General features: G+C 42.6%; 1 protein-coding gene across 5 annotated transcripts in view; it reads left to right on the top strand.

Annotated features, from left to right (window-relative positions):
• The window catches only part of fbxw7 (F-box and WD repeat domain containing 7), a 118,364-nt gene extending 95,569 nt beyond the window's left edge, over positions 1-22,795 (top strand). For all 5 annotated transcript variants that reach the window (XM_069689241.1, XM_069689242.1, XM_069689240.1 and 2 more), the window contains 9 exons: positions 1,299-1,440; positions 4,762-4,896; positions 7,210-7,333; positions 7,505-7,641; positions 8,424-8,537; positions 13,894-14,075; positions 15,701-15,926; positions 17,048-17,258; positions 20,106-22,795. In XM_069689241.1, coding sequence (XP_069545342.1) covers positions 1,299-1,440; positions 4,762-4,896; positions 7,210-7,333; positions 7,505-7,641; positions 8,424-8,537; positions 13,894-14,075; positions 15,701-15,926; positions 17,048-17,258; positions 20,106-20,374 — 1,540 coding nt within the window. In that variant the 3' untranslated portion in view covers positions 20,375-22,795. The remainder of the gene's footprint in view (positions 1-1,298; positions 1,441-4,761; positions 4,897-7,209; positions 7,334-7,504; positions 7,642-8,423; positions 8,538-13,893; positions 14,076-15,700; positions 15,927-17,047; positions 17,259-20,105) is intronic.
• The last annotated feature ends 1,884 nt before the right edge of the window (positions 22,796-24,679 follow it).

A 24,679-nucleotide genomic window follows, 5' to 3' on the forward strand; every position in this document is an offset into this window, starting at 1 on the left:
GTCCCAGATGTTTCCCTTGCCCTGAATATTTAATGCACGTGCTCACATGTAGCTCCATTAAAATTCAAACCGAACACAGCCACTTAACTGTAAATGTTGCTATGTAACTGGCTGCGGCTCAGCTTCCTCCCCCATTAAAAATGAATCAATAATGAAATCGACCCCCAGATTCCCATTTTGCTGTTAGTGAGTGGAGTGTGAAGCATCGAGGGTGCCCACTGCACGGTTTTCCTCTCCTGCACTTACATTACAAGGATACAGGGGTGTCCTTTGAAGTCCTGCACTCACTTTTTACACCCGGCCCCAACAGGAGAGTCGAGGCCTGAACAGAAATCTGTGGGACTGTGCACACTTTGAAGTTTCTGAGTCAGAGACACACACTTACTTGTCATTTTATTAGGTGCACCTCGCTAAACCCAATGCAGCTCTGCAATGTCTCCTGTCTTCATGAAGGTCTTATCAATTATTATTTGTCGAGACAGGTTATAAAGAGGTGTTAATTCAACCTTTTAAACAATCTGTAGTTTGTATTGCATCATACAGAGAGGTGTTCCTGTTATTTAGCCTGCACCCATTGATATAAATGATGTGGACAAAATAGAAACACAATAGTTTGGAATACTTTCAAGGAAATATATTGTGACTTTGACTGCATATGATTCAAATCGGATTCTAAACGTGATGAAAACATAAAATATCCTTATTTGTTCATTTAGATTTTATTTTGTTCTATTTCTCTATAACTACCACTCAATTATGTAAAATATTACAGTTGCTTTTGCGCCTGAAGACTACAAATGACTTCTTAGTTGTGTAATTACAAGAGATTTTACCCTTCATTATAAGAATACAGACTTTAATTTAGTCCTAAACTGTTTTTAAAAAACAGAATTGAATTAGTTGAGGAAAGTGCCATAAAGTGAAAAAGACCACAGGTTATATTTCCATTCATCAGCAAAATACAGGGGCCTTCAGGTGGGGCTTGAATTGCTCAATCAAATCAATGATAGACAAAATTGATATTTAACTTCCTGTATTCTTTTGTGGTATCGTTCCCAGAATAATCTGCAGAGGAAAAAATTGCAACAGTTGCTGAAAAGCTAACTCTGAAACCTTCAATGTCAACATAATGTGCTCATTATTCTTGACGTCTCTGTAATGTTACTATGTTGGTTTTTTTTTTGTTGAAAGCCGCGCTGTCTCGTTCCCCTCCGATGACCGCAGTAGTCTATTTGCCTCTGAAGGCCTCATATCAGCATTGATTTTTAAAGGCCTGTTTGTGTTCCTATACATTGCAGCCCGACAGGAATTGTCCCTTGTCCCGCCACACCCACCACATTCGGCCACATCAGAACAGCCAACGGTCAGGGGCAACAGAGACGACGCATCACCTCAATCCAGCCACCCACGGGTCTCCAAGAATGGCTCCGAACATTTCAGGTGAGCACACGGAAGGGTTATTCCTCCCCCGGGCAACGCTGAACCCTCGAGCAAAAGCTCATCAAAAAAAGCAGATGTTGCGCCCAATCAATGTTCACTTAGTCTCCAAGATAATTGCTGCCTTGTTGTTGTGGCCCAGCACATTACCATAGGCACTGTAGCGTGGAATTAGGATTAGCCGTACCTGTGCAGACTAAAAAAGTAAAGTTATAAGATCACATGAGTCTACCGTAGCCTTGCGGTCTGTATTAAAAGCTGCCCTGTGTGATCCTCTGAAACAAGGAAGCTACTGCAGTGTGAATAATGAGCAAAGTTGGCATAAACATTGATTATTTTATCTTTTTTTAAGACACTTCAGTGATTACTCAGTAACTGTGGAGGGCACAGACTGATAGAGACGTGATGGAATATTATAGTTTACCCAACATTTATATTACTTTTCCTTTTTTATCATTGTCTGTACGGATGCAAAGTAATAGAGCCTTTTCTTCCACGTTAGACTTAAGCGCTAATGACTTCAGACCTCAAGGAAATAAGATGTCATTTAAACATATTAGCCCTGGTGGGGTGTCTCTGATTTTCCATATAATGGGTTGCCATGGATTTCATTACCTAAGAGAATTTGAACTTATTATCTTTGAATAGCCGGGAGAACCGGTGACACCTCAGTGTTTATTTTGCGTATACGAGTCCTCAGGCCTGAGCGGCCTACAGTCGTCTGTCTTTAATTTTACGGCACTAAACCTCAAACCTGCATTCTGTACATTCCCCAGTCCAGTCTGAGCATGTATGCAGCTGGATGTGCAGAGAGAAACACAAATACAAAACTGCATGCTGGACCTGAAAAGGCACAAAATATTATGGAGTTTTTCACTCGCAAAGATTAAAAAAAAGAAAGAAAAAAGACACTCATTATCGTGGAAACACATTAAAGGATTAGTTGGATATTTTTGTAAATATACTTATTCTTTTTTTTTTTTTTTTTAACCAAGAGTTGGATGAGAAGATTAATGCCACTCCAGATTAAACATGAAGATACAGCCAACAGCCGCTTAGTTTAGCATAAAGAGCGGCAGCAAGGGAAAAGCTAACCTATCTGTATTTAAAGCTAAAAAAGAGTCCATTTACCAGCACGTCTAAACATGTCATTTGTTTCATTTGTACAAAAGCAGAAGTGTAAAAACACTTTGCTTGATACCAGGTGTTAATTGTCACATCAGTGTGGTAAATAAACTCTTACAATGACTTTAAATAACATATTTCCTGCAGAACTTTGTCTGAACAACATATTGACCGGTGTAGAAGAGAAGATAACGGCCTCTTCACTGCCTGTGCAGCTCACAGTTATCCTACTTATCACAATTTGTGTTTTGGTTGCAGTCTCTTAATTGTATAAAGTCTGTTTATGAAATTAAGGGTTTTTCCACACGTCCTTCAATGTTTCCCTGAATGTCTGTAACTGAAATATTTGATCAGTAGCCCATCATAATAAGTAGTCGACTTGAAGGGTGTCACTGCATCAGTAAGGCAGCCTGAATTCACTGCATGCAGAAGTGGCTTATTAACCGGGAAAGGTTGAACAAAAAAATTAAATAAATAAGCACTACAATTTTTGTGGGAAACTCCTGAAACACATGAAGAACTTTGAAAAAAATCTGCAATGTTTACAACCTCAAAGGAATCAGTGAAACTTTTTTTTAAATTTATGAGTAACTTGCTTTATTAAATATTCTGCTATTTCCAAGCTCTGTGAGTATACAGTCAGAAGTGTTAAAACCTTAGAGAGAACATATGTAAAACAACACAAACTCTCATCATTGAAATATTGCCAAGTACAGTGTACAGTGCCCTCCAAATGTACGCTAACAGTAAAGTCGATGTTTTTGCTACTTTATGCGTTGGAATTTACGATCAAAACACGACAGTGAAACAAGTAAAGACTGACTTTAGCTTTTATTTCACACTATTTACTGTCAACAGCAGATTTATGGATGTATTAACAAACATGTTCAATTTAAAAGTTGTATATACGTGTATATATATAAAGTATGTCACCAAAAGTATGTTAGCAGTAGATTAAAATATCATTGTACAGTTCTGCAGGACTGTGTTTTATCAAACTAGAGGGTTTACTTGACAAAAGCTCTCCTCTCAGGTTGGACATGGTGAACCTGTGGTGTTCAGGATTCTGTTTGAACTCGAGCACAAATAATCAATGGCAGAAAATTGATGCAACACTTGAGTAGCTGTTGCGTGGTGCTCCCCGTGTTAGGTTGGAGGTCTCTGAACATCCTGATTACCTGCAGAAGCAGCACCCCTGGCTAAAGCTTTTAGATGCCAAAATTACAGGTGGTTTGCGTGTGCCAGATTTTCCAGCGTGGCCTGCAATCACTGTTCAGTTTCAGCGCTTCACAGAGAGAAAACAACTGCGGCTGTTGGGTCCAACACAGAGTCACAGTGCTTTTGAGCAGCAGCTAACAACCAGGAGGAGGAATAAACTCACAGAGTTCTAATGACGGTTTTAATGGAGTCTGGTTCTTGACGTTCACATTTTCCACTCGTGTTGGCTGCTGTAAAATATACAAGTGCCTCCAGCAACTCTGTGCTGCTGTGGAAGGCACGTAGGGAACATTAATATGTTCCAGACACCCTGCACAAGGCAGGAGCTTTCCAAGGCGCTCCAATTAAAGTATCAAACCTGGAAAAAAATAAAGCTTACGCAAGCTCACTGAGGTTTGTATGTGTTGGGTGTGGTAATCCAGCTGAGGATGTGTTTTGATTATTCTGCTGACTGTGCATCGCCACCTGTGAAAGTCAGCTTTATAAATATGTTTTACACTTTGAGAATCTGTAAATCAAAAGTACAGAGAGGATGGACTGCAGTGAAGTAAACCGAAATAAAAAAAATTAAAAACAGGGCGTGAAAGCTCAGTGTCATTTGAAATGAGGGTCTTTAATTTGAAACAGTTGGCGTGCATGCGTTAGTTTGTGCCATAGTATCCTGCTTAACCAAGCAGCAATAGCCAGTTTTGCTAGCTAACACCTGGAAGTGGCTTCTCAGGAGAAGTATTGCTCAACAGGAGGTGAGAACCAACCTCATCATTCTGGGACTCCAGACTTGAAAATGTTGCGAGCCACTGATCTAAAATGACATTAAATTTAGCCGCGATAAATGTCCAAATGTGTTGTACATGCCTCGCAACAAATCCAGCTAAATATGTTCATTTTCCTGAGCTGCCAGTTTAAAGGAACCATAATTCATGCAGCGATCATCAAACTGGAGCGCTTAAATTATTCGGACCCGTTTTCTGTGATTTGCAGAGCTGGACTGGCCCCGAGAAGCTGCTGGCGCTGGATGAGTTGATCGACAGCTGTGAGCCCACACAAGTCAAGCACATGATGCAGGTGATCGAGCCGCAGTTTCAGCGAGACTTCATCTCCCTGCTGCCCAAAGAGGTGAGCTCTTCTCTAGCCCTTATCCTCTGCCTCCTCTTCCTCTTTTTCCTCTTTCCTCTGACCTGAACTCCCACAGGGATCCTTGGTGGTGCTCCTTGAACGAAGGTACTTGACAGAGAAACAAGTCGTCCTCTCAGCCCTGATCCTGTCGTTGTCTTCCCTCACATCATTTTGAAGGCATCCATAGTGGGTGTCTTGTTTTTCCGCTACATCACAACTGACAATACAAACAATCTGAAGTGCCACACTGATAATAAGATCACGCAAGGGATTGTTACAACAAAAACAGCCACAATACACTTTATCTGTTGTAGCAGATCAAATACTTGACGCCTTGTCTGGCAGGTGTTAGGATGGTGGTGGTGGTGGTGGTGGTGGTGGTGGACGTGGTGGAGGTGGTGGCAGCAGCATGGAGAGTGAGGCAATAACATGCAACATTTCAAGGTGTCAGTTCCACTTGCTCCAAAGCCAAATATACAAACAGCATCACGTGTGTGTTCTCATCGGGACAGGAGCCCTCTCCTTTCATTCTCCTCTCCCTTTGTTGTTTTTTCTTTTTATATATATATTCTACACTTTAACATGTTTTGATAATCCCATCTCTCCTCTCTACTGGTGCCACTGTCAAATCATTTTTAGAGGACAATCCCTGTGATTGAGCACAATACAAACAGATTGAACAGTGAAAGCTCACGAGTCAGGCTTTAAAAGCAATCAATGACTCGAGGTCCATTTATAAAACTTTAGAAATACCCTCAGGTTCAGTAATGATTGTTGGATTTAGACAGGCTTTTAGGTAGCACATAAAACTTTTCAAAATCTAAGGAAGCACTCCAGGTTCATTTTACAGGGTTTACCTTTCTTAAAATTACAGTGATGTTCAGGACACCAGCCAGCCTCACAAAAATAGATTCTGACTGATCGTCTGACTTGAAATAGACTGATTCAGCTGCCCTTTCACAAAGCTGTTGAATATCCCATAAATTCTGTGCAAATTAAGCCTTTTTGTTTAAATGAAATATTTTAATTCACAAATTCAACAATTAGAAGGACATTTCATTGGATAAATTCAGTAAAAATGGAAACAATTTCAGTGACAGTAAATCGCATTGCCATCATCAAGACGAGCAACAAAGACGGCCTCCAAATAGTTCAGAGCTGTTTATTTTCAAGTGCGCTCTCTAAAAACTGGTTCCCTTCTAATAACATGTCTCACAACACAAATTATGAGCTGCGTCTTTTTAGTGAAATTTGATGCTGATCAGCAGAGGATTGTTACCAAGAAAACATCACTGACTCCTCAACATTTTAGTCCGTGTTTTATTTTTGTGTAATTGTTTTGATTTGCATTAATTATTCTGCATCTATTCTGATAAATGATTAATCCTCTTTCATGCAACAACAAGTTTCCAGCTTCTCAGATGATAACAAATGGGCGATTTGATGCATTTTCTGTCATATAGAGTTGTAAACTTTGAATGTCTATTGGTAAAATAAAACAAGCCGCCTGAATGAATTTTTCTTTAACATTTTACAAACCAAAGAAAATAATTGGCAGATTAACAGATAATTAAATTTGTTGTTAGAACAAATAGACTTTTCCAGCTCTACACATCAACATACCAGACAGTCATTTGACTCCAACCTGATATTTACGGCACCACAACTGAATTTGTTCTGGTATGTTGTGGGTCAGAATCATCTCAGATTATCGAGTAAAAAGAAATAAAGAAATAACAATATTTGCATGTCAATGAACTCATAGTCCTTTTCATGATGGTGCAGAGCAATCAACAGTTGATCCCCCACATTGTCCTGCAGTTGGAGCTGACCTTGTGTTTTCAGAGCTCTATTCAAATATACACATATTTGGAAATGTCAGTGGAACAAAAAGCAGGCGATTACATATATTATTTTTTTTTATCATTACTCAGGAGTCCAGATTTATGCTCATTATACCAGATGTCTTTGTATCTTTATGCGCTGGCTTTGGCTTAACAAACTGTTACCCTGGCATTATTACCTGCTGTGTGAAGCTCCTATTGTATGTTTGACAAAAACGTTTTCGATTCAATTCAGTGGTATTAGTGCCGTGTCTAAATGGGACAATTGCATTCATGCTGTTAATACTTTGCACATAGTTTTGTTAAGACAGTGTTTTTTTCTCAGCCGTCTAGTGATTCAGGTAACTTAGTCCTTTTTCATCAGGTGTTTGCACTGTTATATACGCCCACTGTTGAAAATACTGTCTCTTCTTTGGGGTCGTCTTCACCATTAACACCTCTCACATTCTTCTTCCTTGTCTTTCAACAGCTGGCTTTGTATGTGCTGTCATTCCTGGAACCGAAGGACCTCCTCCAAGCAGCACAGACGTGTCGCTACTGGCGCATCCTGGCAGAAGACAACCTGCTGTGGAGGGAGAAATGCAAGGAAGAGGGTGAGTCTTAAGTGTTTGCAACAGACGCAGGCAGAGAGGCACCATGCAGTCTCCCAGCGGGAGCAGTCTGGAGCTGCCGCTGCTGTGGTTACACCTGTTTATAAAAATCAACTTTTCCTGGAAAAACAAGGGCGTATTAGTCCAATCGTCTTTGTTTGTCTCTCCTATCAGGCATTGATGAGCCTCTGCCCCTCAAGAAGAGGAAAATTGTCAAGCCCGGCTTCACTCACAGCCCCTGGAAGAGTGCCTACATCAGGCAGCACAGGATAGACACCAACTGGAGGAGAGGGGACCTCAAATCACCCAAGGTAGCTTTTCTTTCAAACTCCCGACTCCCCGCAGGTTCGCCGCTCTTATAGATTTGCTATCAAATGTCTCTGAGTCACAGAAAGACCGTTCAATACAGCCTGAAGGGAGTTGATGGAAAGTTGATGATGGGTCAGCTCCGTGCTCCGCAGTATTCGTGTGGAATACTAATCAAGCACAGTGTGATATGATTCTCCTTTAATTGAAAGACTCTGTTTGTCTCTTACCCGTTCAGAAGCTCACCTTAAAACACGACCAGCATGCTGAAGCTGATCCTTAATGGACCTCGTGGCTCTTCGCAGGTCATTTTAGGCCACTAGTGGCATAAATCAGCCTCCTGTGCTCCTCGTTCTCCTTTGAATATGCAGTGCGTTTATCATTTGCTGAGCCAGCGGTTCTGTGACCCAGTAGTAGTAGAGGCTGCACATAAAGCATGCGGAGCTGCTTAAAGAGCTGTTCCTCTTATGTCTGTTTCGCTTTAATGCACCAGAGACCGTCATGGTCACCCTGGATGCTTGTGGCTCAGATGGTAGAGCGGGTTGCCCCCTAATCATAAGGGTGGTGGTTCCATCCTGGAATCCTCCTGTCCTAATGGGCAAGACACTGAAGTTGCTCCCAACGGCAGGTGATCACCTTGCCGCCTGCCATTGGTGTGTGAATGTGCGCGAGTGCGTGAACGGGAACTGTAAAGTGCTCTGAGCCTGCTGAGGAGATAAAGCGCTGCATCAGTGTGCAGACCATTTACCCTTCCTCTGTGTCCTTATTGACTCTGTCCCGTCTAAAGGTGCTGAAAGGCCACGATGACCACGTGATCACCTGCCTCCAGTTCTGTGGGAACCGCATCGTCAGCGGCTCTGACGACAACACGCTCAAAGTCTGGTCGGCCATCACAGGAAAGGTAAGAGAGATTTGCTTTTCTACTTCCTATGTTCTCCTTTAAAGTTAATGGCTGTCTGTATTTCTGCACCGCCTCACAGTCAGACCTTAATGGACTGTGAGCACAATGTTATTTTCATACATTTTTTACACATATTGATTTAAAAGCGAAGGAAGCGGAGTGGTGTTGAGTACCAACTTTAAAGACTTCCTGTCATCGCGTGTAGAGTGTTGTACATTTAGCTTTACATAAAACAGAAGTTACCCCTGTCTGTTGAGCACATAGCTGTTTGTGTCTGTGCAGCTCCCACTCATGCGATAGCTGGTGATTAGCAACATCAAATCTTCCTGGCAGGACTCCACTCCGTCTCAGTGCATCCTCTCCTCTTACATTTATCCATTTTGCAGACTTGTTACACAGCACATGTCCGCATGCAGTGTTAGTATTCATAGCCGAGGCTGGTGCAGCCACACAGGCCTTGTGCTACGGCTCCACGCTGTGTATTAAAAAGAAAGGCAGTGGTTGTACTGTGGTATTGGGGAGAGATTCACAGATTGTTGTAAATCACAGCGCTTTCATGCTGCGGTGCTTGACTTCATTCTCAAAAAAGCTTTTTGCTAAAAATTCTCTGTTCACCATTACTGTATACTTCTCTCTCCACACTTGTTCCCTTCATTTCTACTCAAATTAATTCAATAAAGTTGAGCTGTGAATCTTCGATTTCAATTAACAAAATAAAAACAGTCAAAAAAAAAAAAAATCCCTCAGAGAAACTGATATTCTGCACGATCACACTGCAGCGACTTTCTATTTCTTTTGGGCACAACAGAGCAGAGAGTTTGCTTTTCATTGCTGCAAAGACCGAGACCGACACGTAAAGTAAAGTTGGCTCTGGGCCAACTGGTGATTACACGCATATCAGTCACAGCATTTGCCAATCTGACCAGATCTGGCCAAGGTCATCTGATAGGCTCCTTCACCCGAAGACTAAACATCCAGATGACAGGTTGTTGAGTTACAGCCGCAGCGGCTCCGTGTTGGGGGTGAAAGTCTGCGATGAGTCGCATCACTAGCACGCTGCACCGCTTTTTTTTTTTTAAGCCACCCTGCACCCAGGCCGACGTCACAGACATGCCGATCATTGTGTGCCGTTTCTACAATTGTAATCTGCCGCCGGATTGTTTGTTTACATTAGTCGTGAAGAAAAGACGAGCCTAAATCCGCCTCTGTTTGGGTGTTGTATTCAGAGCACATGTCCCCTCTGTGGATTTCATCTCTCTGCTTCCTCAGCTCTCAACACCAGAGAGAGAGAGAGAATCCCTCACTGGAGAGGAACGGTCAATTAAGCCGAGTCAACCGTTTCAGTGAAGTGGCTGTCGATGCCAGTAAAACTGTAATGTAAAAATACAGCGAGATTACCGGCACCTGCATTTGTTTTTCTTCTCTGCTGTCAACCTCCTTTACAGTCTTTGCCAGCTTATTTGAAGACTTGATCGCGGCGTTTCCCCCCGTTAGTTTGTCCGTGTGAGACGCTCGCCTGTAAAGTGGCTATCAGTGACCTTGAAGTGTTGCGCACTTTGCCCCTGGATGAATGCCTCTTAAGACTCCCAATACAGACGCCAGTATCAGTTCTTCTCCTTCTTAATACTAGTAGCCAAAATTCTAGCCATTTTTGTTTTGAGAGTGGTTTGTTTGACCTTGGACCGCCTTTTACCTCTCAAACAAATCCTCCAACTCGACGAAGGCTCAGTCTCTCCCTCCACAGCTGTGCCGCTAACACCAAAACTTGGGTCTTACTCGGAGTCGGATCAATAAGAGACAGCAGAGATGATCAGCAGAGATTAAGAATGGTGATTCGAGTCTTTCAACTTTCTCCTTTTGAAGTTTGATGCCATTAGGCTGGAAATGTATCTTGTCTTTTCTTTGTTGCATCATCTCCACGATGTGAAAGGATGGTAAGTTAGATTTGAGATCAAAAAGCAGAGTTTGGTGAATGATTACAGATTGTATTGGCTCATACTCTCAGAGATCAGTGCTTACCTGTGTCCTTTTCTTCAGAGGAGATTTGAAATGCCGCTACGGCAGCTCGCTCTGTAGGTAGAGGATTCAAATTGACGGGATGGGAAAAGAAATTGGTCACAGCGTAGGCAAAATTGTGCCAGAGGTACGGTAGCGTTAACACTTCTGTTCTGCTCCCAGTGCTCCTTTTTCCACAGAAACTCTTGTGCTAAATTTGGAGCGGTCAGGGAGATTCCCTCCTGTGATGGGACAGTACAGGCGAATCCAAGTGCTGTTACATCATTCAAAACGTTACACACAGTATCCCAAATCAGAAATGATTCTGACATGCTCATAACTGATGTTTCTATCAAGTGTTAAATGAATCCGTCTAATATCCTTCTTTCCCCTCAAACATTTGTTCGTGAATTATGTATCTTTTTTTTACACTCGCTGGGCATTTCTTAGCGTAAGTGTTGCATCATTTTAACAGGCTTATTTGCATGGACATGGCCTAAATTTTTAAGTGTTGAACAAATATTCATATCCTCACTCAGCCAAAGCTTCAATAAACACCAAGACAGATATTTGTTAACGGTTCATCTTTGCTGCCAGTTTTTCGTCCCGCCTTTGATTTTTATCTTATTGTATGAATCACAGGGAATTCAACTCGTGCCGTGAGGCAATCAGGGGAATTATTATGAGCACATTGTATGTAAATGCCTCCACACCTTTGAAAGAAACTGGGACATTGCTTAGTGATCAGGTAAGACAATATTGCACTGAAGTTTGAAAGTAAAATTTCAGTTGAGTTGAAGCTTGCAGGATTTTTGGTCTGGCAGATTTTCAAACAGCTTTTGTTTTCCTGCTGAAGAAGAGGTTGCTGAGACGGTATCTGGAGGCTCTGTCTTTAGTGGATGGACCGTCTGTCTTTGCATGTCTCCAGCTACGGCCTGAGATGTCAATCTTCCATCCAGGCACACAAGCAGCCGCACACATCTCACTGCTTCAGCCTGGTGCTTAGCAGAGCAGCACGTGCCCTTGGTGGTGGCTGTTAGCGGCAGCCTCAGCTGTCTGGTGGATTTAAGATGGCAGACCTGTGGACTGTACGCGGGGAGAGGTGTCCTCTGACAGATGCTTTAGCTGCGTCCGTTTGCACTTTACCTTCACCTCCATTTAATTCACGATAGGAGGCGCTCCAGAGATCAGAGGTGGCTTTTGAAACTGACTGATTAAAGAACAGGGGAATTTATTCCTTTGTTTTAATGTGCATATAAATACACTTCCATGAAGTTTGTTATCCTCTGGTGGCTCTGATATTGTGCTTCAGTTTACTGCGGAGGAAAGCACAGTGAAGTTACCTGTACTTATTTAACATGTATGTATCGGGCTGTCAGTACCTGGAGTCAAACTGCAAATCATATTAATGTCATCAAACCAGCAGCACAAGAAATGAGAAACGAAAAACATGTTCCCATAGCTCCCAGAATAACATACATATTTATTTTATATATCTGCCGTATTCCACCAGCTTTTTTTTATATTTTATTGAACAATCTGAAGCCACTTTTTGAATTTGGCATCATGTAGACTCAATTGTCTAAAATACCTCAACAGGAAATAAAGCAGCAGCAAAGATACTTACTTTGTCTTTCTGGACTACTCAGCATACATTTTTCATTATCCTGAAAGCAAATCATAAACTTATTATAACATTTGGCAAAGGTCAGGAGCATCTTATGTTACACCGCCTGCTGCTTTAGCTGTTAGGATGTTAACATTAAGCATTTTTAGCCTGTTGTTTTTTTTGTTTTGTTTTGTTTTTTTGTCTGTTAAGCACATAGAAGAGACTATAGCCACAGAAATCTGTTAACAATGCAGGGTTTAATGCTATAATATTAATAGCATTACCTGAGGTAGTTTATTTTAACTTTTGCGAAGTATTGGTTCGATGCACATTTAGCCTTGACCCTGACTTTCGGATATTTCCGAGAAGGTTTATTTTTCAATGCAAAGGGAAACCTACTGCATGTAAAAAAATTGTTGCTGCTGTACCTGTTTTTTTTTTTGTTAAACCAGGAGAACATTTAATGCAAATGTAAAGCATTGTATAAAATCCCTCACATGGTAAACAAACAAAAAAAAGCCTCTCACAGGTTCATTAAACATAATCTTACTTCATTCTCAGGGAAGGGCTTTTTTTTTTTTTTTTTTTTAATGTTTGTTTCACAGACAGATAAAAATGCCTAAGCCCTTCATTTCAGATATTCTCTCTTCCCACGCAGTGTTGGAGTTGGCTCTAATCACACTGATTCTTGTTCTTGGAGCCTCAACCACTGGCTCGGATTCACCAGAAAAATCTTGCATGCTTGTCTTCCCAGTGTGATTACAGCAAACTGCAGGCCTGTAGCTTGATGTTACGCAGCAGTAGCACATATTCATCACAAATGTAACTGAAGATATGTTAACATTGAGAACATTGTAAATAATCCAGAAGACATATCACTATACTGCAGTCATGTTTTTACCATATTCAGTTTGCATTATTCTCTTGTTCCCTGTTGTAACATGTTCCTTAACAATAAAAGGACCACAGCAATAAAACCAGAGACTTTTAACACTGACGTGAGGTGGATTGTGAGGTCATGCCTCTGTGGCCCACAATTAATGATGTGATGCTTTTTTATCACATGGCAGAGAGGAGGGAGGAAGGGCTGCAGCATCATTGTCCTCTTCATTGCCTGCTCAGGAGGCTTATCAGCAGCAGTCAGGGGTCACATGTTGTACACTTGAGGGACGCGACTCCACTCTGAACCTGACACGGCAGCCGCCACAACCACAGTTTACTCATCTCCCCGAGGAGTTTCAATTGAATGCATTTTGGAGAATTATATTGAGGCACAAATGAGGCAAACTGTGGAAAACGCAAATCCAGTTGATCAGAAAGATTCCCATAACTGCTGTAATCAATAGCTAATCTACATGCCTAATAAGGATGAATGGATGCGTTGTTTTGAGGACAGTTGTCAACCCTTTCTACAAAGAATGGATCGGCTTCTTTTCCAATAGATGAGTAAAAGCAATTATAAAAGCTGGTGGAGGCCCCTGGGAGATATTTATTCCCTCACAGCAGCAGCAGGTGTGGACTGACTGAGCTCTGCCCACTAAATGTCACATCAATTTTATTTTTTTTTTTTTCTAAAGGCAACAGGAGATCATACAAGAAAATAAATCGTAATTGAGATTTTATGAGCTTTTAAACTGCGTTTAGATATGATTGAACAAATGTCTTTTAAATTAACTTTTGTCACATCCAAAGTCGACAGTCACAGCGAGGAACCTACTGATCACCACTCTTCTTTCTCTGTGGTGTTTGCAGTGTCTGCGGACGTTGGTGGGTCACACTGGGGGCGTGTGGTCATCCCAGATGCGAGACAACATTATAATCAGCGGCTCCACTGATCGCACACTCAAGGTCTGGAACGCAGAGACAGGAGAATGTATCCACACCCTCTATGGGCATACCTCAACAGTGCGCTGCATGCACCTACATGAGAAAAGGTGAGTCAACCGCTGAGCCCTGTTAATAAGCCCATGTAAACGTGCAAAAACAACACTATAGTCGAGTCTCTTGGCACTGCTCTGCTTTGGATGAGACTTAAATAATGATTTGACAGACAACTATTTTGATAATAGATTAATAGTTAAAGCAATTTTCCAAGCAAAATGCCAAACCACTCCCTGCATTTTAACTGTGCGCATTTTCTGCTTTTCTTTCTCTTGTGTGATATTAAAACTGAATTTCTTTGGGTTTAAGACAAAATAAACAATTTGCTTACATCTTATAGATAAAAAAAAATAAAAATGAAACCAATGGTCAGATTTTTACATCGTAAAATCAAGTGTGGTAGTGACCTTAACGAATTATATAGTTGCATATTACTACATTCATAAAATCTGTGCCTTTCTCTTAAAGAAATGGTAAGTAAATGTAAGGCCAGCACTGATAGTAGGTGGAAACAGCCAGCATGTCTCTGTCCAGGGGATATAAAGTTTTCCCACCAAAGCACATGCCATATCTTGTTTGTTAAATTGGTGTGAAAACCACGACCTCATCATGTAACTCTCAGAAGGACTATAAAGTGAACTGTTCGTTTAAGGTTCCTCTAACACTTGACTCAACAGCCGTCCCATCAAGCAAAAAGAGCAACTCTTCAGCTCTAAAAGAGGACAGTATCTTTGAAAGTGAGCATGTGGTTTCATAGTGATTAAATAGACCCTGTGAGGCGTCTTAAGTGAACTGCTGCTCACTCATTCACTCAGTATCACACTCCGGAGACTCAGAGTGCTCTTTTCGCCTTAGGGCCCACCAAGGTTTTTGTGTAGCATTTGATTACTCACTCAGCGGAAGCGCTGCGAGCTACAGGCAGACAGTGAATAACATGTTGGTGATTTCCATCTATGTAGCGCCGTGAGCCATTTGATAAATAAAGAGTACGGGCTGTGTGGATCTACAGGTTTTTTTTAATTATTTTTGTATTTTATCTAAATAGCCTAAGAGGGAGATAATGTCACAATATTAAGGAATGTCTGTCTCAGTCTTTATTGAAGTGTCTAGAAATTGTTGGACATTTTAAATACAATACTTTTATTGTTTTTTTTTTTTTTTGTTTTTTTTTAAAGGATATAGAAATAGTACAAACTGTTCTCGTAGTAATCGTTTTAAAAATGATAAACTTGAACAACCTTCTCTCCTAAAGGGAGTTTCCTCCTCTATAACCTATAATATGGGTTTCCGTTGTGGGTGAAGACACCGCTCGGGGCGGCTGTTTAAGTTTAAGAGGTGTTTCTGTTCATTCAAGTATGAACATGAATGTAATGCTGTAGGTTACTTGTTGTCAGAGCAGTCAAAGAAACTGTTCATACCTGCTTCATTATTGTCAGAGCAGCTGCTACAGTATGAATGACGACCCGTATACAGGCTGTTGAAGTTAATCTTACTGAAAGGATAACTTGAGATAGACTTCACTTCTGTGGGAAAGTGCATCTCAACACGACGACATCTGTTGAATTCATAATGATTCGAATTGTTTGTGCCGCAACCACAAGCGTCACCTTCATCCCTGACTGCCTCTTAAAACGCACTGTTCTCCTACGAATGTCTGACTCTCCGCATTTCCTGTCAGGGTGGTCAGTGGCTCTCGTGACGCCACGCTGCGCGTCTGGGACATCGAAACAGGTCAGTGTTTACACGTCCTCATGGGCCACGTGGCGGCAGTGCGCTGCGTCCAGTACGACGGGCGGCGGGTGGTCAGCGGTGCCTACGACTTCATGGTCAAAGTGTGGGACCCTGAGACGGAGACCTGCCTCCACACGCTGCAGGGCCACACCAACAGAGTGTACTCATTACAGGTGAGCAGCCTCCGACGCACTGCACTTACATTTGCTCAGTATCTCTCTATGGGGTCTGGTTAGATTCTGCACTCGTGCTCTCGGAGAACCGCGGTTACCTCTGTAACCTAAAGAGAACCTGAGATCTTCATAAGTTGGTGTCAGACTGATATTTTACTGGGTTGCACCATTAAAACTGGAGGAATATTTAACAAGGAAAGACCTCAAATGTGTTAACTGGTTATTATTAAATATTTGTTTCCCCGTTCAATGAAAGTGACCAACAGGAAGCATGACATCTTTACCTGTTAAAGATAGCAATTCTGGGAAGCCAAATGAAATAAAACTGCCAACATAAATACAGGTTTTGTTTTATTTATATTTAAGCTTTATTTATTGTAGAAAATGTGTATCAGAGTTGGTAACATCTGCGCGATATAGCCAGTTATGGTCATTTAAAGTTATTAGTAACAACTTGTACTCAAAGGTATTTTATGTTGTTTTATGAAATGTAAATAAAAAATCTTCCTTTTTTTTTTTTTACTACTTATTAAACAGCATTTTGATATGCTGCACAAATTGCCTCTTTTACATTTAAATCTAAACATATAGAATCAAGCTACTGTTTATTTATCTACACAACTACACCAGGCAGTAGCTGGGCGTAAATATTTATTTACAGCTAATCCCATGTCGCGCTAACGCTTTTATGTTCATCTTGTTCATATCGATGCAGAGCTTTATAATGTTTTAATTTATTCTACACTACCGTGTGCGTTGTTGGTTCATCTGGTGAAATCAGTTAATCCCCGTGTGTCCTCTTAAGACGTCCTCTCATTCACTCTGTGATGACTGAGCACTTCAGCTGATGCCATAACCCTCCGAGAGGAGGCCGTTTACTGCACTGATAGATTGGTTTTCGCACCACGCCACTTCTTTACACTCGTAAAGTGTTGGTGCTCTCCGACCGGACGCGTCGACAAAAAGACAAGCTTTCACAGATCAATAAAATGCATCTATTTGAATGGTTTTAATCTCGAGTTTCTTAATAGAAAAAAAGAGTGCTGTTTTGGTGCAGATGTTGTTGCCACCAGCTACAAGTTGAGGTGACAGCCAGTCTAACAGATTGTCTGCGTCTGCAGTTTGACGGGATCCACGTGGTGAGCGGCTCGTTGGACACGTCTATAAGGGTGTGGGATGTGGAGACGGGCAACTGCATCCACACGCTAACGGGGCATCAGTCCCTCACCAGCGGCATGGAGCTCAAAGACAACATCCTGGTCTCAGGCAACGCAGACTCCACGGTCAAGATCTGGGACATCAAGACGGGCCAGTGCCTGCAAACACTGCAAGGTGAGTCTGCCGTAGTTTCGACTTACCCTGAGCGTTACACTAAAACAAGAGCTAAAGATATAACTTCAATTTTCAGAAAGGTTTAAGATACAGTGAGGAACTAACATTATTAGAGGCAGACATTGAGTTAATTTCATGTTTTATGTGCTGGGAGCACATTATCTGTGACGGGTCTGCACAGCTACCACTATTAGGATAAACCATGGTCGTGATTTGATGCTACATTCACTTGAGATGGGAATGGATGTATTTTTGTTTACTTAAACAGAATCTGGAGATTTTCCAGAGAGGTTTGTATAATTTATGGTCATGTATGCGTGATATAGCAATTCGTACCTCAGTGATGAACATTAGAAATTATTGATAGATGATGTTTGAATTGTTAATGAACGTTGCTGAAATTATGTCCGCTAGTTCACATGTGACATCAAACATCGGTGATTCTTAATTCAGAGTAGAAGTTGAAGAGGAAGCAGGAAATTATGTTTAGATTTAAATAAAGAATTGAGTCAGTATTAACAGTTCGCCTCATAGTACTAATATTTGTAAAGGATTATTCGTTTTTAAAACGGCTAAAAGTATTGGATAAATGTTTGCTAAAAGTAGCGGATAAACAGTAAAGTCTTCAGTTTCTGCCTCTTCACGTGGTTAAAACAACAACAAAACATTGACAGGTAAACATTATGAAAAACTGACTAACAATATACATCTTTCTATAATTGTGAAATAACATCCAGGTTGTATCTCCCTCGGGTTTACTTCCCTTACTGCTGGTTTCTTCTGGTCTGTATCATGTGGTGAAACATCATGTTGTCATTTGTTGATGGAGAAAGTAGGAGCGCTTGTTTTTGATGCAGCTGACTTCATGGATGATGCAGAGTTGTAATTTAGAAATGAGATCACGCAGAGGCATGAGCCGAGGGCACGTCTTTAATACGAGTATTTGGGCAGCCTCACATCAGACAAAGAAAAGTCGGGTCACACATTCATTAAATGTTCTTGTTTTTGGTCTGTTGGTGGGCCTCTTCATTTAACTCGTCAGTGGGGACTTTTCTGTTCTGCAATGCTTGACCGACACCGAGTGAACCGACAAGATCAGAAACGGTGTTTAGATTCCAGTCAACTCGGTTAAGTGGTATTGAAAGTACAGATGACGCAACTGTGTGCTCACAAAGTGTGTAGATGTGTGTTTACAACAGGCTGCAGCACCACTCAGATGCAGGCTGAGCTGTAGATATACAAATACAACAATTATGACTGTCTCTGGAAGGGTAGAAGAATAGCAGCAGCAGCCTTTAACAACAACAAAGATGGGACTTGGTTTCATGTTGACAGTCCAGTTAAAAGCCAAACTAAATGACCATTTTGTGTGCGTGTGTGTGTGCGTGTGTGTGTGTGTGTGTGTGTGTGTGTGTGTGTGTGTGTGTGTGTGTGTGTGTGTGTGTGTGTGTGTGTGTGTGTGTGTGTGTGTGTGTGTGTGTGTGTGTGGCACTACTGAGCCAACACCTTGCACGGCTGCTGATCCTGATTACACTCTCATTTCCTTTGTGTCTGTTTAAATAGTTCGAACTCCATTAGCAGCAGTGTTGTCTCACAGGAAGTTGCCAATCCCCCCCCCCCCCCCCCCCCCCCCCCCCCCCCCCCCCCCCCCCCCCCCCCCCCCCCCCCCCCCCCCCCCCCCCCCCCCCCCCCCCCCCCCCCCCCCCCCCCCCCCCCCCCTTTGGTGAATAGCAGAGGCAACTGCCCACGCTCCACCCCTAAATGCCCTCATTAGCAAACTCCAACGCCGCACGCTGGCCCTGCAAACACCAACACACACACACACACACACACACACACACACACACACACACACACACACACACACACACACACACACACACACACACACACAGCAGCGGAACAAAAGGATGCCCCAGTGAGAGGCTGAGGAGAGAGGGAGGCACAAGATGGGGGGAGGATGTGTGGTTGTCTGGTGAAGAGGGAGGCCGACTACAGTAGAAAGAGGAACTTAGTAGGTCATATAATTAGGTCAGCGGACAATATCTGCCATTCATTAGTGTGTTTTGATAAGACAATGGGCCAACAACAGGGCCATCGCTGTCAGCTGGAGAGCGTATAGGTAATGATGGAGCAGGCTGCTTTGTTGTGGTAATGAGGAGAGCACAGGGAGCAGAGAGGCAGGCATGTTGGGGGTTGGTGCAGAGCAGTATTGTGTACTCGGGTAAATAACTCCGCCTTTGATCTAACCAGAGACAGAAGTGGAAAAGATGGGGAAGCTTATTCGTGGTGAGATTTCAACAAATGGATTGTGAAAGCGCGGAGAAGTTAAATGTGTCTGAATGGAGCGGCTTCAAAAGTAACCTCCGTGAGAAACGGTTCCCGCGCCAGCCTGTTTGTGTTCTGTGTCGGCCTAATTGATTTAATTAAGATATCGTTTTCAAGTCCTTCGGGACTTCTTTGCACAGTCACCTCGGTGAGGACGGTAACAGTCGCCGATCTTGACTTCAACCGCGGCCTTCTGCCAGCTGCCGGCACGCAAACAGAGCAGCCGGAGGTGCAGCTGAAGCCGCTTAGCCTCCGTGACAGTGACAGGCCCGAGTCCCGGCCCCGTCGCGCAGCTCGTCCTGAAGCCTGACACCTTCCTCCGCTGTCACAACAGCTGCAGGAATAGAGAGGTTTTCCTTCACCTCGCAGGCTCTCAGAGGTTTTTGTTTATCTGGGTTCTTTTGCCACAGCTGCTTTCATTTCAAATTCAGCCGTTCATCACTCATTACCCTATTTATGACGAACGTCTGTTGCAGACCGAAGTCTCCGCTCTAACCATCACTTTCTTGGTGCCTCCAGGTCCCCACAAGCACCAGAGCGCCGTGACGTGCCTCCAGTTCAACAAGAACTTTGTCATCACCAGCTCGGACGACGGCACAGTCAAACTGTGGGACCTGAAGACGGGCGAGTTCATCCGCAACCTGGTGACCCTGGAGAGCGGCGGCAGCGGCGGCGTGGTGTGGCGCATCCGGGCCTCCAACACCAAGCTGGTGTGCGCGGTGGGCAGCCGCAACGGCACAGAGGAGACCAAGCTGCTGGTGCTGGACTTTGACGTGGACATGAAGTGAGAGGGGGACACGGTGGGGAAGGACGAAGAGAGCGAACCACGGAGAGGAAGGATCAGAGAGGGAATGGGAGACGAGGCGCCTGGAGACCAGAGGGCCGACACCCAGAACTCTTCACCCAAACTCGCAAAATCTACTACCACCTCCACCCACAGTGGGCTGTCCTGTCCTCGGCCTTCATCTTCCCACGTCCCACCCCCCCCCTCCCCCCCTGTTGGGCAAATGTTACTGACAAAGACACAGACCCTCGCATGTTCAGCCCCTGCTTTTGACCTCTCCCACCTGTACAGGGTGGAGTCGGAGGGGATCGGGCTGGAAACGGGGCATCGGTGGGGGGGAGGGGGGGCGGGGCGGCACGACTGGTCTGTTCCCTGATTGGCTGGGAGAAAGAGGAGGAGGAGGAGAAGAAAGGAACGACTGACGACGACTGAACTCTTCTGAAGCGACTCTCCACCCTTTCGGTTTCGGGGGTCAGCTTCACACAGAGACTTGGTTTCGCTCAAGCCTGACAGATTTTGAGATGTACAGAGATATATTATTTTTTAAAAAGTCCCCCCCCCCCCCCCCCCGCCCCCCAACACACCACCACCCCTCCCGCCCCCTCCCCCTCTCCCATCAGCGTGCGCCACACAAACACACACACATACACTCAAATGGCCAACCGGAACGTGGGAAACACCGACCGTAGGTGAAGATTGGGGAAGGCGGGAGACATTCGAGGTGAATTTCCACACCCAGTTCCACCTAAAGAGCTGCTTGATGTTAGTGGAGATTGGAGCGATTGGAGGGTTCAGCCTGTAATCTGGCTCGTTTCTTGTTACTCCATTTCCGTTCTTATTGTTCTCCACGCGGTTTCAGTTTCTTTACAATGTCGCACACAAACACAACTGTGAATTTCAATACCGTTTGGGTTCATCATACGAAAGGTTTTTTTTTTTTCCTCCTTTCCTCACTGTTGCCAACAGCAACAAATCCCAGTATTAGAAACCTGCCCTGTTTAGGTTTGCAGTCACAAGCTTTTCCTTCTTCTTCTTTTTTTTTCTTTTTTTTTTGTCTATTTACTCGAGTTGTTTGTTCTTCCTTTCTGTTTTTTCTACATGCCATGGTTTGGAGCTCCGTCTCCACATAAACACCAACGGTGTCCAGATTTCTTCAGAGTCTAGCTGGGGTGGTTTCCTCAATGCCAGTGCTGTGATGAGAGGAAGCGAAAGGTTTTCTTCTGCTCTTAAGCGCTGTGGATTAATGCCCCCCTCTCCCCCCTCCCCCCCCCCCTCCCCGTCCTCCTCCCCCTCCCCATCCCCCAGTGGCCAAACTGTATTTATGCTGCTAGATGAATGGAAAGAAAAAGAGAGATGGAACTTTTACTTGCTGTGACGTTTTAGTCCCAGGCGAAATTCCAAATTGAACTCTTATGTTTGGACTTCAACAAAAGATGACAAAAGATAACATCCAAGTTTTTGTTTTCTTTGTTTGTTTGTTTGTTTTTGGTTTTTTTTAAGTTTTGTTTGTTTTTGCCACTGAAACTTGAGCCAAACGTGCCTCTACGAGGCTGAGAGGAGGGAGCGCGTCCGACAGATAGTGACGGGATCGCTCTGCAGAGAGGAAACGAGGGGGATGTACACTGTTGGCGTGCGTGCGTGCGTGCGTGTGAGTGCATGAGTGCGTGTGTTTAAGCGTGTTAATGGGCAACTTGTAAACACATTCCTTGGGACAAAGCTCTTTCAGCCTGTCCTTTGGGGTTAATGTACAAATGCTGTGTGGACTGGCAAAAAAAAATTAAAAAAAATAAGGAAAAAAAAAACAACAAAAAAGAAGAAGAAGAAAAAAAAAAAAATCAAACTAGCAGATGTATCGATTTTTAACACGTTGAATGAGAGAACTGTCCGTATCCGTGTGTGATTGTTGTTCCATTCAAAGATGTCTGAAGCGACAGAGGAGACCATCACTAGCATCAGCTGACAGGTCGAGCTGCTGGGAGTCTTAGTGTTACATGTGTTGCAGTTAAAGTCAGCGGGGCGGCGGAGAGCCTCGCGCGTCGTCGGTGGGGAAAAATAAAAACACAAAGGCAACAAAACGTGAACAGAAACATTGTAGCCAAACGAAAATCGTCTCAATCTCCAAGAGTCACAACTCAAGCTGAACTGTGAAAGTGGTATAACACTGTATATTAAAAAAGAAAAAAACAATCTTGCTCTATCTCCTCTTGTTGTTTTCTCCCTCTGTTTTTAATTTATGATCTGGTTTGAGAAATCAGATTTGTTGCAGGTGTTTGTTTGTTTTTCAGTTCGTGTAAACTGCCTGGCAAAAAAGAAAACAGACAGAAAAAACCTTAAAGGGATTGTGTATTTGTTTGATTCACTTAGAATTTTATTTTCTTATAACTTAAGTGCAATAAAAATGTGGGTTTTTCTTTTTTCATTTCAAGCTTATCAGTTGTCTGTTTTTGTTACCTGTGTGAAGGCATCTTACATGTTCAATAAAGCAGATTATTTGCTTAATTACAACCACAAGGGGATAATTTTAGCAGCGCAGGTTTGCGAGGCCAAATTCATCACAGCCTATCCATTAACAGACCTTCATGGTAGGTTAGATTCTCTGTGTTCATCAGGTTCTGTAGTCACTTCAGTAGAGCAGTTGTTCTGGATCCAGTTTAATAGAGTCTGTGGTTTACTTTCTCCACTATCACAGTTTGTTTTCAGTCCTGTTTGTTTGTCAAGTCACGTTTATCAAAAGGAAAAGGGAAGAAATATTTGGTATTTGTTCCTACTGCCAACAAATCCCATGAAATGATCAAACAAACAAAGTCGGTGTAACAGAAGAGCGCCAATTAACTGTAACGTACATAAAGCATGTGCGGGAAGGAAGAAAAACGCAGCAGATATCAGATCAGATCTTTAGTATGTGGTCTGAGAGGGAGACAGAAATGTTCCTAAAATGAATACATAAAACAAACTTCAGTGCCACATTTCTCTTAATATTTTCTCATTATTTTTTATTTGGTTTGAGTTCAACATACTAAATTACCGCACCTTATTATGGCCTTTTCTTCCGCAGTGGTTTGATGGCACCACTCTGGACAGTTAGTATCAAAAATGGATGGAAACGGGCCTTAAATGCAATTTTCTTTTGCATTTTTAGAAAATTCATTTAACATGTGCGCTGGCACTCGACCTCAAGACGCGTCTTTCCTAAGGAGAATTGAAATCTTATAAGTTCCCCTCCAGACATGTTTGGAGATGAGTCTCAAGTATCCTACTTTTGAATAATAATTTGTGGCTGATGGTTTTCCACAAAAAAAAAACATTTTAATTATCTGGTAGAAATCCTTAATCTGACATTTATTATAAAGTCCATTCTTGGTAAAAGTGCACTGCAGGTTTCAAGTTTCCACATCCTTCTTGAGTACGTTTTCAGTGAGCGCAGGGAACTTTCCCCCTTCAGCAGGTGAAAACGGCCTTTTAGTTTCAAACTCTGCACATTCATCAGTCTGCAGTGCAGCTCAAACATCCAACCGAAGGAACAAGTACAAAAACATAGTTTTTGAGTGGAGGGGGACTTTAACAGAAGGAAGTGTATTTACATTTTTAAGAAAGGCTCACTAATTTCCTTCAGACAGCTTTCAATGTTACTCAGACAATGGTGGTTATTTTCAGCTCTATTGCATATTAATGACAGCAGGAATGTGTATGAGGTTTTGACCCAAAGTAAAACTGCTGTCCTCATTTTCATTGTAATGAAGAAGCAAGTCAGCCAGCAAACTGGCTCTGATTATGGGGTTTTTTTTAGGTTTTTTTTTTTTTAGAGTTTTTGGACACTGAGGGAGTTTTCTGGTGCAGAGGAAGAAGATTTATTGCTTTGGAAAAAAAAGTTACTGACAAGAATTATAAAAAAACATCACCAGTTCCACTCTTTCAATTGCTCACCATTACATGTGGTGCAGAGCCACAGCGACAACTGTTTCCATATCTGAAGAGATGTGAAGTGGTCAGTGATTCACCAGCGGTTTGCAGACGTCATCTTGGGATCTGACAACTCGGCGACATTTTACAGACTAAAGGCTCGCCGTCGTCTAGAGGTACTGTTTTCTCCCTTTAACAACTGCCTTCTAGTTTTATTATTGTTCTGTTCTTAAGAGCCTTTCAGTTTCGATGTGATGCTTAAAATCAAAATGGAGATGAAAAGACGGATAAGACTGAATGAATTTAAAATTCCCGTGTAATTTTGTCGAAAGCATTGTATTTTATCCAGAAAATGAAAATGCATTTGTTTCTGTTTGTTCCTTAATTGAATCCTTGTTTTTGTTGTTGT

Source organism: Brachyistius frenatus, unplaced genomic scaffold (assembly GCF_029030835.1).
Source record: "Brachyistius frenatus isolate BFR_SWC_R1_liver_20210118 unplaced genomic scaffold, ASM2903083v1 Contig_7, whole genome shotgun sequence".
In the NCBI taxonomy this organism is placed as follows: Eukaryota; Metazoa; Chordata; class Actinopteri; family Embiotocidae; genus Brachyistius; species Brachyistius frenatus.